General features: G+C 56.5%; 1 protein-coding gene across 14 annotated transcripts in view; it reads right to left on the bottom strand.

The window, feature by feature from the left end:
* Nucleotides 1-17,399, bottom strand: part of TSNARE1 (t-SNARE domain containing 1) — a 102,778-nt gene that overhangs the window by 54,969 nt on the left and 30,410 nt on the right. For 10 of the 14 annotated variants that reach the window (XM_019657866.1, XM_019657871.1, XM_019657875.1 and 7 more), the window contains exons 3-6: nt 13,820-13,969; nt 12,390-12,890; nt 2,568-2,645; nt 1,668-1,737 (exon numbers count right to left, since the gene is read on the bottom strand). In XM_019657866.1, coding sequence (XP_019513411.1) covers nt 1,668-1,737; nt 2,568-2,645; nt 12,390-12,890; nt 13,820-13,969 — 799 coding nt within the window. The remainder of the gene's footprint in view (nt 1-1,667; nt 1,738-2,567; nt 2,646-12,389; nt 12,891-13,819; nt 13,970-17,399) is intronic. The other 4 variants (XM_019657876.1, XM_019657877.1, XM_019657872.1 and 1 more) reach the window with 2 other exon arrangements.

Raw genomic sequence — 17,399 nt, 5'->3', positions numbered from 1 at the left:
AGGTGGGTGGGTGGGCAGGTAGGCGGCTTGTGGCCTCTCAGTTCAGAGAGGCGTAACCTTGGTCACATACCCAGTCACTCTCAGAGCCTCACTGTCTTCATCTGCGACATGGGACTAGCACCGCCTGCCTCCTTCTCCCTAGGTCACCGGCAGGAAGCAAGGAGCTGAGGGCAGCCTCAGCCAAACGAGGGGCCTCCTCTGCCGTGGGCACAGTGCTGCTTCAATGGCTGATTCCAAAGCATCGGGAATCATCAGGGGAGGGAACATCCAACCCGCAGACAGGCACCCAGCATGGGCTCCCATGCCATGAGGCTCTTGATGGGGAGGCTGGCCAGATGCCTGCACGGACACAGGGCCGGAGGGCCACGACGGCCAGACACACTGCGATCTGACAAGGGGCGCAGTGCAGGGCTGGCATTGGCAAGCACTGGTCCCCCAGGGGCTCCTGCCGTGAGACTGGCCATCAGTGCTCGTTACTCACAGGACAGCTGGGCACCACCAACTGTTCCGTTTGCCCACCGCACAGGTGGCGGGAGAAAGAGGGCTGGGGGTGGGCCCAAACAGCCCCCCGCCACGCGCTGCAGGGCCTCCTACCCAGGGGCACCCACGGTTCACCAGAACAGAGCAGGGCAGGGGAGGCAGAAGGCAAGGCTGGGCAGCAATGGGACAGACAGGGAAGGTCCTTGGGTCCAAGCACAGTGTTCAGTGGGACTCCACACAGCGGGCCGGGCTCAGCTCTGCCCCGGAGCCTCCTCTGGGCTGGTCAGGCTTAGTATGGGGACCATCTGGAGAGGGGCGAAGGCCTTTCCAACGGATGCCGACACCAGGAAGGGACACACAGTGTCAGCCGCAGCCTGTGTCCCTCAGAGCACGTTTGGTCCCACCACCAGCCCCTGCCCCAGGCAGGATGGCTCAGGTTCCAAGAAGTGGCAAGAGCAGCCGAGGGTACCCTGGCAAGGAGGTGGCCAAGGACATGAGGCTCAGACGCAGCCTCGGTGACCCCGCCCCACGCCAGGCGCAGGGTGGCCTGAACACAGAGCTGCCCCCTGCCCTGAGCCAGCTAGGCTGGCCCCCTGCAGAGATCTTTCTCCTCCCAGGGACCCAGCTGCCAAAAAGCCTTTCTGTGGAGAGCTGAGCCTCATCCCACACCAGCTGTCTCACCGGCCTGACCCAGGGCAGGTCTCTGGGGATCCCACAAGGAATGCCCAGTGGGACCCCCGCAGGGCAGGATCAAACCACAAAGCCCCACTCCACCCAGCCTGTGTGTCCACGACCTGCAGCCTCTGTGCACCTGGCTCATGTCCTGGGTCACAGGTGTGTTCCCAAGAGTGCAGTACCCAGCGGTGAGCTCCGGTGTGTGGCAGAGATGCTGGGGACAGTTGGTGGGGCAAAAAGTGTACAAACAGGCACATGCCCGGCACCTGAGTGCATGCTGTGTGTGGGTGTGTGTCCACACGGGGGTCACAGGCACACCTGGGCTTCCCTGTGGGCGCCCCCGAGTGAGCCCGGCCTCTGGCTCTGAGCACAAGCCCACTGGCCTTCGAGAGTGCAAGGCGTGCGTGTGGTCTAGGCAGCTGCGGGGCTGGTATGTGCACAGGCTGGCGTGTCAGTGGGCAAAAGGCACAGCGGTGCACACCCACAGGCACTGCACACAGGCATGCACTCACAGGCTGTCCCGTAGCTCCTGCGTGTCACTCGGCGTTCCCAAGGACCGGAGGCTCTGCTCCAAGGAGGTCACTGTCAAGAGAAGGGGGACAGGTGTAAGGAGCAGAGGCCCCTGCCAGGCACTGCCCAGACTCCAGGGTGCGTGCCCCCCACTGGCAGCCCAAAGACATGGAGGCCAGGACCTGGGAGACCATCTGAGCAACCATGTGCCTGCCAGGCCAGGACACTAAGGATGGCAGTGCCAGGGGCCTCATGGCTGGCACAGCATGGCCCCACACTCAGTTGGCCACACCCCCAGGTGGTTCCCTCTACCAGCTTCCTGGGACAGGCCCCAGGCCCACACAGGGCTCAAGTGCTCTTGGGAGCTGCCCCCAGTGGGCCTTGCCCTCAGTCTGGGGAGGGGGTTTCTCTCTTCTCCCCGCTTTTCCTCCTCTCCTGGTCAGCACTCTTACTGACCTGACAGTTCTCAGAGCTCAGTGGCAAACACACGCCGTCGCCCACAAGGTGCAGCAAGCCCCTCCCCCGCATGTCCCCCAGGTCTGCAGCAGCTGAGGACAAGCCCTGGCCTCGTGGAGTGTGACTCTCACCTTGACCCGTAGCCTGCCAGCCCCGCCAGCCCAAGGGAGGTTCTGACTCACTCCTTCCCCATGGGGACTGTCCAGGTCACACAGGGCGTGCGACGAAGGCAGGAGGAGTGGCACTGAGAAGCCACCTGCCGCAGGAGCCAGCACTGCAAGTGGCGGCCTGGGACACGCTGACCCACCTGCCCTCCCATCCCGAGACCCCTGTGCCTGGTCTTCAGGGCGGGCTGGTCGGAGGAGGCCATAAGCATACCCACCACCGTGCCCCTCATCCCCCGCAGTGCGCTCGGCACCCCGGTCAGCGGGCGGGCGCAGACGCACCATTGGAGTTGATTCGGAAGACATTGGCCGAGGTCTCCTGGAACAGCTCCTGGAGGTCACTCAGATCCACCTGGGTGGCTGCAAGCAGAGGGGGGAGGACAGTCACCGTGCTGCCTGCGGGGCCCAGGCCGCTGCGGGTTTAGTACATACCTAGAGCCACCGCGAGCAGCCCCAAAACCAGGGCTGGGGCTGGGGGCGGACGTACAGGGAGAGGAGGGAGGAAACCGCCAATATTCTGGGCAAGGACGCCAGGCAGGTCAGGCCCAGGAGCAGGGTCAGGGCCAGGCCGCCAGCAGGTCCGACTCCCTTCCCCACTGAAACTGGGGAAGCATGCACGTGGGAGGCCTGTCGCCTGAGCCAAAGGGAGTGCCCCAGGGGCGCTGGCTGAGGCCCACAGACAACACAAGCGGTCCCCTCAGACCCACTGTCTCCTTTGTCCTGAGTGCCCGGCCACCCAGCTGCAGAGGGCACCTCCCAGGCTCCCCTGCAGCCAGGAGTGCCGCGTGACTGAATTCTCAACCCTGGTCTTTGAGAAGGACCTTTCCCCTCATGTTTTCAAAGGAAATGGCCAGCCTGTGACTGCCTCTGACCCCGTCCCAGCTGGGATGTGACGGGAGGCGACTCCTTCCATCCAGCAGGTGAAGATGGCACAGCTGGAGCAACCTGGAAGCTGGACAGCCGTGTGAGGGGGGTGTGCTCCAGCGGATCTGGGGCTCTGCTGCAGCGGCTGAACCTCTCTGTACCCAGCACACAAACCACCAGCATCAAGGAAGGGCTGGACGCCTGACAGGCACCTGTCTCGGCAACCACCACACTGTGAGCCCAGTGGCATGCTCGGGCGCACGCTGCAGTGTGGTCCCCGTGAGCTGCCGCATTCGCTCCCACTCTCACAGCTCCTGGTGGCCACCGTGTGATAGGCAGGTGGGCAGTGAGACACTTACTGCAGAAATATCAGTCGTGCCCGTGCATCCAGCACCGGTGACAAATGACAGGGCTCGGGTGTGGGCGGAGAAGGAAATCAGAGGGGTCGGGGAAAGAGCTGACAGAACGGCAGACAGGCTGAGCGTGAAGGGGGCTGAGAAGAGGGCGGGTGGCTGGCGTCCTCATCGTGTCCTGTGTCCCTTGTGCCCAGGTGTCTGGTCAGCCGACCGGAAGGGAAGGGGCTGCTCACCACCACAGGAAATGCAGAGGAGAAACGCGTGGTGGGGAGACACGCAGGGGTCACACGGGTCAGGTGTGAGAGAGGAGCTTCTGGGTCAGGGGAGTAAAGACGCCCAGAGCCAGCTGCGAGCAGTGTGGGCGGATGCTCAGGTCAGAGGCCGCAATGGAAGCAGGAATCTGGGGGCCAACGGTACAGAGAAATTACGACCAAAACAATAAGCCGTGTTCTCAAGAATTAACGTGTAGCACTGGAGAGCACACCAGCTTGTCACAAGTGGACGGGGCCCAGGATCGCCACCCCACAAACAGCTGACAACTGGATGAAAGACAGGAAGCAATGGTCTGAGGGTGCACTACCCTGGGAACAGTTTGCCATCCTGCGAGAACAGAGCTAAGATCGCCAGCCTTTTCCTGTAGCAAGTCCCCCATGCGGAGCATGGAGGAGGGAACCAGGGGGTGGCGTCTCTGGGTCGGGACAGGGAGGCCAGGGTCTGCTGAGCTGCGGCAAGCAGCTCCCTGGGGCAGGAGCCTCACCTGGTCCCCTTGGCCTCTGGCCAAGTACACGTCTGTGTGTGCAGAGGGAGACCCCACTTGGCCGAGAAAGGGCTGGCTTTTGAGGGAGCTGTGAGCCGGCCCTCCACAGCCACACAGGGTCGGGGACCGAGGGAGTTCCCACGAGGAGTGTGGAAGAGCCCTCACTGAGTACCCAGGGCACCGAGCAGTGATCGCAGAGGGTCACGTCTTAGGAGGTGAGTTTGTGTTAGGGTGAGGGCTCCTCTTAGAGATGCCATAAAAGATTTTAAAACAAGCCTTGAAAAGAACAGAGCAACTCACAAGTAACTTAACTGCCCCAGAACAAAGTTCGATTCTCCACAAAGGCAAATCATCAAATCCAGCGTGAAACGATACAAAATTCACAATTAAAACTTACTGGACATACAAAGAAGCAGGAAAATGTGACCCCTAACCACGAGAGAAATCAGTCAACAGGAAATCAGACCCAGAAATGACAGAGGCGACGGAACGCATAGAGAGGAGCATGGACAAAGGCTGTAACAGCTCAGGGTGCAGGCGAGTGAGGGGGACCAAGGGCATGGACAGCCTGCCGCTGCTGAAGACAGAATACAACACGTGAAGCGAGACGTCTCCTGTTTGGGATCAGCAGCCAATTAGACACTGAAAATAAAGGCTCTGTGAACTTGAGGACCAGGCACAGAAACTAAACAAAATGAAACCGAGAGGGAAAGATGTGACAGCCGGGGGCCCCGGGGCACGCCCAGCAAGCGGGCTCACATAGGCAGAGCCGCATGAGGCGGCGAGCAAACAAAATTTCAAGAACCAATGACCAAAAGTATCCAAATATTATGCAATTACAAACTGAGAGTTCTAAGAATTGCAATAAGTCCCAAGCAGAATACATATTAAAAATAAAAAACCCAGGACATACTATAGTCAAACTTGCAGAAAACCTGTGATAAAGAAGAAACTTATTTAAAGGGGCCACAGAAAAATGCACATTACCATGAAGAAGAATATAAAAAAGGCTTCGTTCATCCTTCTATCAGAAACCATGGAAGCCAAAATACGAGCAATGACATCTTTAAAGGCTGAGAGAAAGGGAACAAAACTTTCATCCAGGATTCTCTGCCCAGTGGAAAAAGATTTCAAAAATAGAGGCAAAATAAAGATTTATTTTAGACAAAAAAGCTGAGAGAATCTGTTCCAACCAGATGCACACTACAGGAAATGTTTTTAAAAAGTCCGTCAGGTCGAAAGAAACAATAAAAGGAAACCGGGACCCACATAAAGAACTGAGGAGTGCCAGGACGGTAAGTATGCAGGCAAATGGGAAAGGTATTTTGTCACATTTTTAATTTATTTAAAAGATGATTATTAAAACAAAATCAATAACGTGTTATAACGTGTGCTAGAACAAACATACGACAACAACCTCGAGGACAAGAAGGGGAAATGGAAGCCACCCAACTGTTGTAGGGTTTACACATTATTCGCAAAATAATCCATTATATATGAAGGTAGGCTGTGAGAAGCTGAAGACATATAAACTCTAAGGCAACTGGTAAAAATCGACACAAATTGGCGTAGCTCATGAGCCAACAGTGGAAGCAAAATGGAATACTCAATTATTCTCAACACAGGAAGGAGGAGAGAAAAGAAAAACAGAACAAAGGGAGATATAGCCAGCAAATATCAAGATTGGAGAGAAACTCTAAACATTGGTCTTTACTCTAAAGATAAATGACCTGAACCTGAGTCGTCCGATACAGTCCCCGTGGGGCCAGAGGCTACCACTGGCATGCAGGTTACAGACCATCGCCATCGTCACCAAACGTTCTGGTGGACAGCACTGCAGTAACCATCCCAATCCAAAGCAGAGATGGTCAGATGGAATCAAAAGCAAACCCCACCATACACTGAATACAAGAAATCCACTTTATGTGTAAAATCAGATGGAGCTTATGAGCAAAAGGACTGGAAAACATATCATGTAAACAGTAATCATGAGAAAGCTGGAGTGACGACACTAGTAGTGCAGAATTCAGAACAGCACATATAACTACGGGGGGAAAGGGACGTTTTTAAATGATAAAGGGGTCAACCAATCAACAAGACAGAACACTCCTAAATATACATGCCCTGAACATCACAGCTTGAAAATACATGGAGCAGAAACTGATAGAATTGAGAGGAGAAACAGACAAATCCACAATTACAGTCAGAGCTGCCCACACCTCTCTCAGTGGTTCATAGAACAAGTCAACAGAAGGTCAGGGAGGATAGGAGACTCTAACAACACTATAGATCAACTTGACCTGAATGCCATTTAGAGGACACGCCACCCAAAAACAGTCCAATACACACATTCCTGTCATGGAAGACATGATATTCCAGAACATAAAGCAAGTCTTGATATATTTATAATAGCTGAAACCACACAAAAGACATTCTCTGACCAGAGCAGAATTAAACTAGAAATCAGTAACAGTAAGATACCTGGAAATAGAGAGAATTATTTGAAAATTAAACAACGCTCCTAAATAACCATTAGCAAAAGAAGATATCACAGAGGAAGCTAGAAAATATTTTTAACTGAATGAAGCCACAATATATGCAAATTTGTAGAAGTAAAGCAGTGCATGGAGGAAAATTTATAGCAATAAACACTTATATTAGAAAGGTCTCAAGGCAACAATCTAACAAGAGCAAATTTACCCCAAAGAAGACAGAAGAAAGAAAATAACACAGTTGAGCAGGAATCAATTACATCGATGATGGATAAACAGAAAAGTAATGAAACCAAATTGATACACTGATTAGAACAACTTAGAAAGGACACAAATTAGCAATATCAGGAAGGAGAGAGACCTCACTACCGACCCTACAGGCACTGGATGAACGCTGCAGCACCGCACATTAGGAACAACTTCACACAGATCAATTTGACAACTTAGACGAGCGAAATGGGTAAGCTCCTTGAAAAACACAAAGGATCAAAGCTCTCTCGAGAAAAAACAGAAGCACAGAGAGTGTTCTAACATTAACGAAACTGTAGCTCAAAATCTTCCCACAGTGAAAATGTCAGGTTCAGATGGCGCTTTGGTGAATTCTGCCAAATATTTAAGGGAAGAATAATACCAATTCTACACCGACTCCCTTAGACAACAGAGGAGGAAACGATTCCCAAATCATTTCAACTTACTTTACAGTCCCTGGAATCAAGACAGTGTGGAGCTGAATAAGCAGAGACAGACGAGCAGAAAGGTGACAGCCCAGCTGAACAGAGTGCTGGGTGTGGACAGAGGCTGGAGGGTAATTCAGGACACAAGAGTCTTCGACCAATGGCGCTGAGCCATTAGACAGCCATTGACGCTCAACCCCAAATCAACCAAACTCAAACATGAGCTCAACATGGATCATGGACTGAAATGTAGAAGCTGAAACTATCAAACTCTAAACGATGACTTTCGGACCTCAGGTGGGGTACAAGGAGTGAAACCACCAAAGAAAACACTGATAACATTAAAACGCACAACTTCTGACCTTTCAAAAAGACACGGCAAAATAAAAGACAAGCAGGGGGTGAGAGCAAGGGTTTATGACACAGGTATCTGACCAGTTCTGGCATCCGGAATCCAGGTGGACTCCACAGAACGCATGAGGCCAGCGGCAGATCCAGGACGGACGGTAGATGTGACCAGACGCCACACCCAAGACGGACACATGGCCGTACGTACAGGACAGGGCACTCGGCATCAGGGGGCTGCAAGCTGACACGGCGATGCGGCCCCAGGGCACAGCGCCCACAGGGCGGCCACCCACAGCGACTGCCCATGGGGCGCTGTGGGAACTGACCGGCACCAGCCCTCTGGAGACGGGTTCGGCAGTGTCCTGAAAAGTTAAACTTTCTCTCTGCATGTGACCAGCAATTCAATCATTAGGGATTTATCAAGACCCCCTAAAAGGTGACAACGCTGTCCATACAGAAATCATACACAGATGTCCACGGTGGACAGCTCAGCCAAAAACTGGCAACAAGGGGACCGCTGTCACAGTGGACGAGACACAGACTGTGGACACCCGCTCCTGAGCAGTAAAGGATGAACTACTGACACACAACAGATAGTGACAGTCCTCAACCGCAGGCTGAGGACACAGTCGTACCTGGAAGAGAACAGACTACGGAGTTCCTCGTAGGGGAAACTACACAGAAACCTACCCACGGTGGTGAAAGTGCGGTGGGCGAGTGAGGGGCGAGTGAGCAGAGGGGGCATGGGGGGCTGTCTAGGTCACTGGTGGCTCTTCGCTCGACTCACTGGGGGGGTCGGTGTGGCCCTGCCCTTAAGTGGATGCACCCATATTGTACATAAACTACTCTTGCATAGAGCCGTGTCCTCGGTCCCAAACATGGGATCCAGCCACCCTTCCGCCCACCCGCAGATGCCACCACCTAGCCTGGTTTCCCAGTGCCAAGCCCTAGGGGTCCCCTCAGGAAGCACCTGGACAGGCCCTCTGCCCCCAGGTCGGGGTGGTCCCCCCAGGGCAAGGGCAGGGCCTCTCCACCTTTCCCTCCGCACTGTGAGTTCCAGACAATTTGTGAGCAAAGCAGCACCCCAGAAGGAGGGGTGCCCCTCATTCTCCAGGCCCCCCACACTCACCCCGAAAAGGCGGGGGAAAATCCATTTCAGAGATTCTTCTTCTCCCCCCAAAACAACTTCATTCGCACTCAGTAAAATAGAATAAATCGGGGGAGCCTATCAGGGCTTTCCTCGGGCCACCCCGCCTTGCACGTCCATTGTGAGCAGAGACAATGGGACTTTCTGAAAAGACCAAAGAGAAGAAGTGCCTCCACTGTGCCAGCCTCGCATCTCCACCTTCTCACAGCGGCCCCGCCGCCTTATCTGCTCGCTGCAGAAATTAAGACTTCCAAGACGCTGGTGGCCTCTGTGGGTTACAGGCTCCCTGTGCCTGCTCCCATGAGCCGCCGGGTCCCCTGGGCGCCTGCAGCAGCAGCAGGCCTGGCCAGCAGTGCAGGAGGGACCTGGCAGGAACCCACAGGACACTTCTAGGTCAGCACAGAGCCCACTGGCTCTGGACGCCGCCCCCGGCCCACTCACACACACTGGTAAAGGCTGACCCAGGCTCAGCACCCCCACAGGGCCACCCCAGGCCGGGCAGCTTCCCACTCCACGGAGGGGTGACAGCAGCACCCCTCACGGGCTGCTAGGGGTGCACCCAGCACGGCATCCAGATTTGGGCAGCTCGGAGTGCTCAGAGGACGGCTGCGGGCAGGTGGCCTGAACCTGCCATGGGCGCTGGAGAAGCCAGGGAAGGGCTGGGACAGGCAGGGACGGTTCTGCATCTCAGGAGATGACCCTGCTGCACCTTGGATGGGAGCCTGCAGCCGGGGCAGGGCAGGGCAGGGCAGGGAGGCACACAGGCTCCTGCCCGTGAAGGTCCCCTGGCTGGGCGTCTACTGAGGCGCCTCAGGCTGGTTAGTGGCTAATCGTGCTGCAACAGATTGGCCATGTCTACCACGAACACGGTGAGCTTGGAGGCACCGCCAGGCTCCCCATTTCTCTGTTCTAGAGCAACACTCCTGCAAAGTGCTCTGGGATCTAACCAGATCCAAGTCTGGGCCGGGCCACAGGGGGTCCCCAGTGAGAAGCAGCAGCCTGGGTTCTGCAAGGGGCCTGCGGCACCCACATCATGGCCAAATATGGACGTTCACTCAGTGACCCCAGGGAACACGGGTCCACACCAGTCACACGGGAGGGAAGGTTAACTGTCTCAGGCCACGTGGAGAGGGCGTGTCTGGACAATAACCACGAAGCCGGGCATCTGGGCATCTGGAGACCTGAGAGGAGCTTTCCCGTGGGCGGGCCACCCCACACGGGGGCTGCTTCTGCCCCCGCCCCACGCGAGGGCCCAGGGACACAGGCTCCCACGGGTGAGGGTGCCTGGAAGTGAACCCGCAGAGGACAGGGCCCTCGCCCAGGGAGGCGGTGCCCTGAGCGGAATGCAGAGCACCCCACTCCACGTGGGCTGGCATCCGAGGAGGGGACAAAGCCTGCACTGGCTGCTGGCCAAACGGGTGTTGCTTCTGCTTTGTTTTAAAGTTCTTTGTGTATTGTCTGGCTCTGTTTCAAGGTCAAAGAGTAGGTGAGGAATTAGAAATGCCTAACTCCAGCACCTTCCCGGGACCGAGGAGGCCCACAGGCATGACCCCCACCCCCCCTCAACACCCCCTCCTGCCTCTAACTCGTGGTATTTCATCACGGCCTGGACCTTTTTTCCTACTACCCTCATCACGCTACGGATCTCAGGAACAGCACCTGCACAGGGGAGGGTTCCAAGGACGTGGAGGACACTGGCAGAGGGCAGCCACACGAGAGAATAGCCTCCAAGGACCCACGCCCCCCATGCATGTCGGGGTGCCTGAACAGGCTGACAGCTCAAACAATGTCTCCTGGGAAGAAGTGGCAGGGGGTTCTCGCTGGTGAGCAGTAAAGACCAGCCCTGGCGGGTGTGGGCAGGACTCAGGGAAGGGACAGCAGCGAGGAGCTAAGAGAGAGGCGGCGGACCAGCCCCTTGGCCCAGGAGCCTGAGCCTGCCCTCCAGCCCTTGCCCTCTGACCCCAAGCCAAAGAGTGTGCACCTAAGGTTCAGGACAGGAGGCCAGGGGAGCAGAAGCCCGGACACAGGGCTGGACAGAGGCAGAGCAAGGAGCACCCCGCACTGCCTTCCCTGTCAACAATGCTGCCACCCCATCAATGCCACGTCCGCTCGGCCACTCACCCAGCAAGCTTGTGCCCAGCCGTCCTGGGGTCCCAGGCACAGCCACCCCCACAATCCTCATCAGCCCCCAACTCTGCCACAAGCCCCCCAAGCCTGTGAGGAGGCTGAAGGGCTTCTCCTTGTGAAAGCCAGAGGTCAAGGAGCCCAGGACCCCAGGTCAGCAGCCCCCGGCGTGGCCACATCACGACGCTGTCTGGCCCACTGGGGCGCCTGTCCTCACCCAAAACAGCACATACCAGGAGGCCCTGGGTTGAGGAGGGGCTTCCGGGCAGCACGACAGGCGGCAGGTGCTCCGGCCTGACTCCTGGCGGACACACTCCCGACGAGACAGCCAGCCCCCAGCCACCTCCTGTGAGCGCAGCCTGCTTGGTCTGGGGCTGCCACCTATGCAAGTCTCTCATGGGGGCCATGCAGGGAGGCCGTGCCATGCAGACACAATGTGCCCACTGTCGAGGGGCTGCCGCTCAGAATGTCTCCCAGCCACCGCTGGTTTTGCTGTGCCGGCACCAGCTCATCCTCACTGCACACTGGCTGGGCACGAGAGCAGACTAGGCCAGCGTCCTGAGGGGAGAGGTGGCCACGTGCTGTGGCCCCTGGCTCCCAGCCAGTCCCAGATGGTGTGACCTGTCGGGGCAGCTTCCAGGCAGGACAGAGACCTGATGCCCTAGCAGAAATGCATGGCGCCTCCTCCCCAGCTCACGGCCCCGGCTGCGACGGCCTCACACAGCAGCCTGCAGCCCTCAGTGCTGCCAGGACCACGCGCGGTCCACCAGCAAAGGGCCGGGCGTTCCAAACCGCAGGTCCAACCCCAGGTCGTGAAGCCACTCAGAAAGTCAACACGAGCACTTTATTTAGTGGGAAGGACAGGACAGCAGGGGACAGGCTGAGCAGGACAGAGACGTCAGGGCGCATGGAAGACGCAAGGGTAGCGCCGTTTTGAAAGCCCCATATGTCAGCTGTGTGTGCACACACTGGCAGCAACAGAAACTGTATTTCTTACTGCAGCCACGGTCCTAAGGTAGGACAGGGTGACCTGGTGAAGAGCTGTGCCATCGGTCCCGCCAGCTCTTGCTCTGCGATGGGTGAGGGACCGGCCACGGCAGAGCTGAGGGGAAGTGAAATCATGTGACACGGCTGGGGGTTTACAGTGATGCCCTGTGCACGATGGACGGACAGGCGCGTGCAGGAGTGAGGGGCAGAGGATGAACCCACAGGGCGATGCAGAGACCAAGGTGGCAGAGGGGAGAGGGAAGCAGCCCTGTGAGGGGGCAGGAGCAGCCGCAGCAGGCGAGCCGCCAGCAGGGCCTCTGCCCTCCACCAGCAGGTGAGCTGGGGCAGGACTCACCTCTGGGCGGCTCCAGGCCCAAGGCCCCGGAGGGCAGTGTCTGGCAGGAGAAGGTCTTGGCCACCGCCTGCTCCACAGGCGTGAGGGCCAGGGCCTGGGGCTGGCCAGAGCCAGGGCTGGGGGCTGCCCTGTGCAGGTCACCCAGCTTGCGCCGCACGACAGCACGCAGGTCCCGCCACTTGTGCTTGAGGTCCACGACGTCGCGGCGGCAGTAGCCCAGGGCGTTCACAGCCTGCAGGATGCGGCTCCACACGCGGTACCTGCGGGTGGGCTCCGCCTTCAGCAGCCCCGACCCGAACAGCAGCTGGTGGTGCTTGCTGACCTTGGAAACCAGCACCTCCGTCTCCTGGGGACAGAAGTTGGGCTTCCTCTTCTTGGCCTGGGAGGCGCTGGTCCCCGCCGTCCGGCCATGGGCCCCGGCAGCCGAGTCCTTCCTCGGGCCAGCGGTGGGTGGCGAGGTGGGCTCTGGTGTCCCTTGGCCTTCGGGGGTGACCCCTGGCCCTGGAAAGGCACCAAAAGGTGGTGTTTAAGGCCCGAGCCGCGAGGGTGGGACAGCGGCTCCCAGGTGCCTCCTCTTTGCCTCTGATTCAGGACACTGGTGCCCACTCCCGGCCACCGCCCCTCCCTGCTGGGTGTCCGGAAGCCTGGGCCCAAGTCCTAGGCCACTGCTGCCTGGCTGTGTGCCATCCAACAAGGCACTTCACTTCCGGCCAGTGTCCATCTCCAAACAGGCCACTCCGGCCCTGCCTGCCTTCCGCAGCCATTGTCAGGGACAAAGGAGCAACACGGGCATGGTGGCCACCCCTGTCTGCAGGGAGAAGGCACTCTGCGCCAGGGCCAAGGCTGCTCCTATGACGTCCCTTGCCTGGGGACAGCCCTCGCCAATGACATACATGCCCGATGCCACGGCCGAGGGCCCCTCAGGAGCGCCGTTGACACTGTCTTTCCTACCCAGCTGCGTGAGTCCTGGCCTCAGAGCTGGAGGGGAGGCAGGTGGCGATGGCCTTCTCCTCTTTCCTCCTAAAGCGTGCACCAAGGACCCCAGCCTCCCTTGCCAGCCCACTCTGCAAGGAAAACCCAGGATCGGGGGCGAAGGGGCCACGTAAGGCGGTCGAGACCCCGGACATGAGCAGCCCCTCACTCTCCGTCCTGCAGGGCCAAGCCTCGTGCCTGGAGCCCACAGGGCCATGACAGTTTGGTGACATCCCTCCCACCCCACTAGTCCAGCCCCACCCCACCATTTGCAGTCCGTGGGGAAGACAAAGGCTAGTGGGGGGGGGGGGAGACAGGCCAGACCCTTGCTGCAGCTGCTCCCCAGGCTCCCCAGGCCTGAGCCCTGGGCTCCCACCCACTGACCCTCCCTTCTTGGTGCTCCGCATCTCAGGTGGCCTACCCCAGGACCCCCAAACCCAGCATCCCAGTGGAAGTACCTCGCTTCCTGGCCCTCAGGCCTCTGGGAGTGCCCGCTGGCCCCAGGTCACCTTCCCCGTCCTTGCCCACACAGGGGTCCTGCAGGTTGCTCTCTGGCGACGGGCAGGGGAAATGGCGGATTCCATACTCCGTCCAACATTTAGCGCACTCTATGGACAGCAAGGGACAGTCAAGTTATGCCCAGCCTGCCCGCAGAGAGGCTCGGGACACCACTGGTGGAGCAAAGCCCCCACACAGGATGGCAGGCGCCCAGGCCCTCCAAGCACCCACATGGAGAGGCGCCACTTGGGCCCACCTCCCCCAGGAAGCCCTTCCTGACTGCCATGCCCTCCAGAACACCACCTTGTGCTGAAAGCCAGCATGGAGTTCAAAACTTCAGATGTTCTGGCTCTTTCTCTGCACCACAGTCCTTCTGAAAGGTGATTTCAAACCAGGACAAAACCCCTTAGAGCAGGGCCCTCAGGTATAACCCAGAGACCAGGCCGGGCCTTCAACAGGTGTTACCTGCCTGTGACACAATGGAGGAGGCTTTTGGAAGGTTTATTGCAATTCGAGGTTGCTGCAACACCCAAGCATGGGACCGTTCTGCTGTATTTTATAGAAACATTGTTCTGTGTACACGGGAAGTGAAACTAGAAGCAGAAACCTGGTCTTCCCGATACACAGCTGCAGAGTTGGGGAGCAGCCATGAGGGAAGGGGACCCGATCCTGAGCCTCCAGGAAAGGACCCACCTCCCAAGGGGGCAGGACCCGTCGCTTTCCCCTCTTTCCAAACGGCTTGATGGGGAGGCCGCTGGGAAGGGCCTCCGCCCCAGACACCCCTGCCAGACTCCCTGAAGGCAGACAGTGTTCAGGCCCCCAGTCTCTGTCCTAGCAACTGTTGCCCAGACAACAGTGTGTAAGGAGGAGACCCAGCTATGCAGGTACCCGGTGACGGGGTCGCCATCTGCTTAGGGCCCCCAGAGCCCCTCCTACAGGGACAAGGAGGCCACACACCCGGCTGGCAGCCCACACTGCCACCCAATGACCTTGCCGAATGGGCATCTGGTCACCGGAAATCCAGGCCCTTCCCACCTCCCCCTGGTTACTCCACATGGTCCATTCAGACACTTAGGGAGCGGCCCATCTGGTCTGCCCTCTGGAACCACACGACCCTGAAGTTTGGGGGGTAGGGGTTGCCCAGGGACAACTCCTGTTTGTTTCTGATTGTTAAAATAATACACACAATTACAGGAAAATACTTCAATGCAGACAATTATGTGAAAACAATAAAGACCACTTGCAACCACAGCACCCAGAGTGGAACGCCGCCCACACCGGGGGCAGCGGTCTAGCACAATTAGAAGACTGTGGACATGGCTCTGCCGTCTGCCATTCACCACGTCTGTCGTCACATCGGACGTGGATGGAGGTCAACCAGCATCTTCCACAACTGATCCTACAAAGGCATCACCTCTCATCACGACGGTACTCACTCCGCTGTCCCCTAGCCGGGTGCTGACGGCTTCTCGGGATTCTCCCTCATAAATCACGCTGCAGCCAACACCTGTGTCCACATCGCTGACGGCTTCCACACAGTCCAAGCAGAGGCGTGGCTGGGCCAAGGGAGGCCGGCGGTCCAGAGGCAGGAGGAGCCCTCGGCCGCCCTCCTGAGTGGGCCTGCTCCACGCACGCAGCCTGGCCGTGAGCTCATTTAACTCTCTGGGTACCACGAGGCTCCTCTCACGCACCGAGGGCCGCCATGTTTCCTGTCTCCTCAGAGCCAGTCCATCACTGTGTTAATAGTCCTCCAGGTGGCTTTTGCAACGGCATTTACCACGTAGGTGAAGCTCTGCATCATTACCTAGGGCGTCGTGTGCCCCAGTGCTTGGCGCACAGCAGGCACTGGGGAGCCATCCCCATCACCCCCCAGAGAGGAGGGTGAGGAGCCAGAACCACGCCAGCGTCCCAGAAGCAGCCCCATCTCAACCACCGTCAACAAATCAGGACGATGCAGACCCCTTTCTGATAGAAATGCAGTTAGGTTACCAACCATTTCTAAAAGACAACCAGAAACAAATACACATGCTTGGGAATGATCGGTGTAATTCTACATGAATCCCGGGTCAACGAAGAAGTCATAATGGAAATAAGAAAATACTTGCACCTAAACATTAATTTAAAAACGACTTATATTTTTAAATGTTCGCTGTTCGGCCAGAGCAGTGATCATTTGGACATTTAAAACCTTAAATGCTTTTACTAGAAAAGAATAAAAACTAAATAGGAATGAGGTAAACAACCAAGTTAGGAGTTAGAAAAATAAAACAGCTCGACTCAAAGAAAGAAGTAATAAAAATACGAGCAGAAATCAATCACATTTTAAAACTAACATATAATAGAAGGGATCAAGAAAGCCAAAAGTCACTTCTTTGGAAAGGCTTATAAAATTTGCACGTCTTTGTCAATAATGATTATAAAAGAAGAAAATAGGGAGGTAAAATAAACGCCATCAGGAATAAAAAAAGGATGTGATCGGTGACAGCCAACGCTAATAAAACGGCAGCCCCACGCCCTGCGCACGCGCGCGATCGGTCCTCACAGTGACCAGGAAGCCCTGCTCACGGCCATTTTCAGGCAGCCAGGGCACAGCCAGCAAGCGGCCCAGCAGTGGGATGGGAACCAACGCGGCTGCCCTCCAAGCTGGGCTGTCCCCACACGACGAAGCTGCCCCAGCGTTACACTCCACACCAGCACCTACTCTGTACAGTCGGATTTCGGTCAATCTGCACATTTAGAGGAAAGCAGGCACATGTCCAGAAAAACACAATTTGACAAAACTGACCCAAGAGGAAACAGAGGGCCTGAGCGTTTTTACAAGAGAAACTAACTGGCAATCAAAAATCTTCCCGTGAAGAAAACGAGATCCAGATGGTTTTACAGCAAAATCTCAGAAACACAGAAAAAGCACACAGTCCTATTCTTCCCAAAACGCGCACAGAATATAATCACCGTTTCCACTCCACATCACAGAGGTTCCGGCCAGCTCACGTACAAGGAATAAGAAACAAAAGGGGAAAGCATTGGAAAAGAACAGAAAAAACTGTCATCCACAAATGATACCATCATATAGACAGCAAAACTCAAGATTCTACAGGCAAATGAATCCATTAATAAAGAGTTTAGCAAAATGGCAAGATAAAAAGTCAATAGACAAAAATCAACTCCACAGGAAAAACCTGGTTTCTTCAAGAAATAAATTTCAAGGAAAAAAAAAGATGGAAGAGAGCCTCGAGTGGGACCTAAAAGGCGTGTGGACGGATTGCGCTGCGTGGCTCTCACAGGCCTGTGGAAACACCTGTGCTGCTCAGTCGTAGGTGTCACAGCGGGTTCTGGTCGTGTACAGAGGAGTCCCTCTCTAGGGACACACACTGAATGAAAGCGTTAAGTATGAAAAACAAATCATGACAGCTTTAGAGGAAAGTAAAGGTAAAGTCGTTATCATCTTGTAACAATTTATTAACAAGACAGAGAGATGAAACCACGACAGGAATGGCTGGTTAGTCAGGAGCGGCACAGTCAAGAACATCTGTCGCTCAG

Source organism: Hipposideros armiger, unplaced genomic scaffold, assembly GCF_001890085.2.
Source record: "Hipposideros armiger isolate ML-2016 unplaced genomic scaffold, ASM189008v1 scaffold_280, whole genome shotgun sequence".
Classification (NCBI taxonomy): domain Eukaryota; kingdom Metazoa; phylum Chordata; class Mammalia; order Chiroptera; family Hipposideridae; genus Hipposideros; species Hipposideros armiger.
This window is presented reverse-complemented; position numbering and strand designations above follow the sequence as displayed.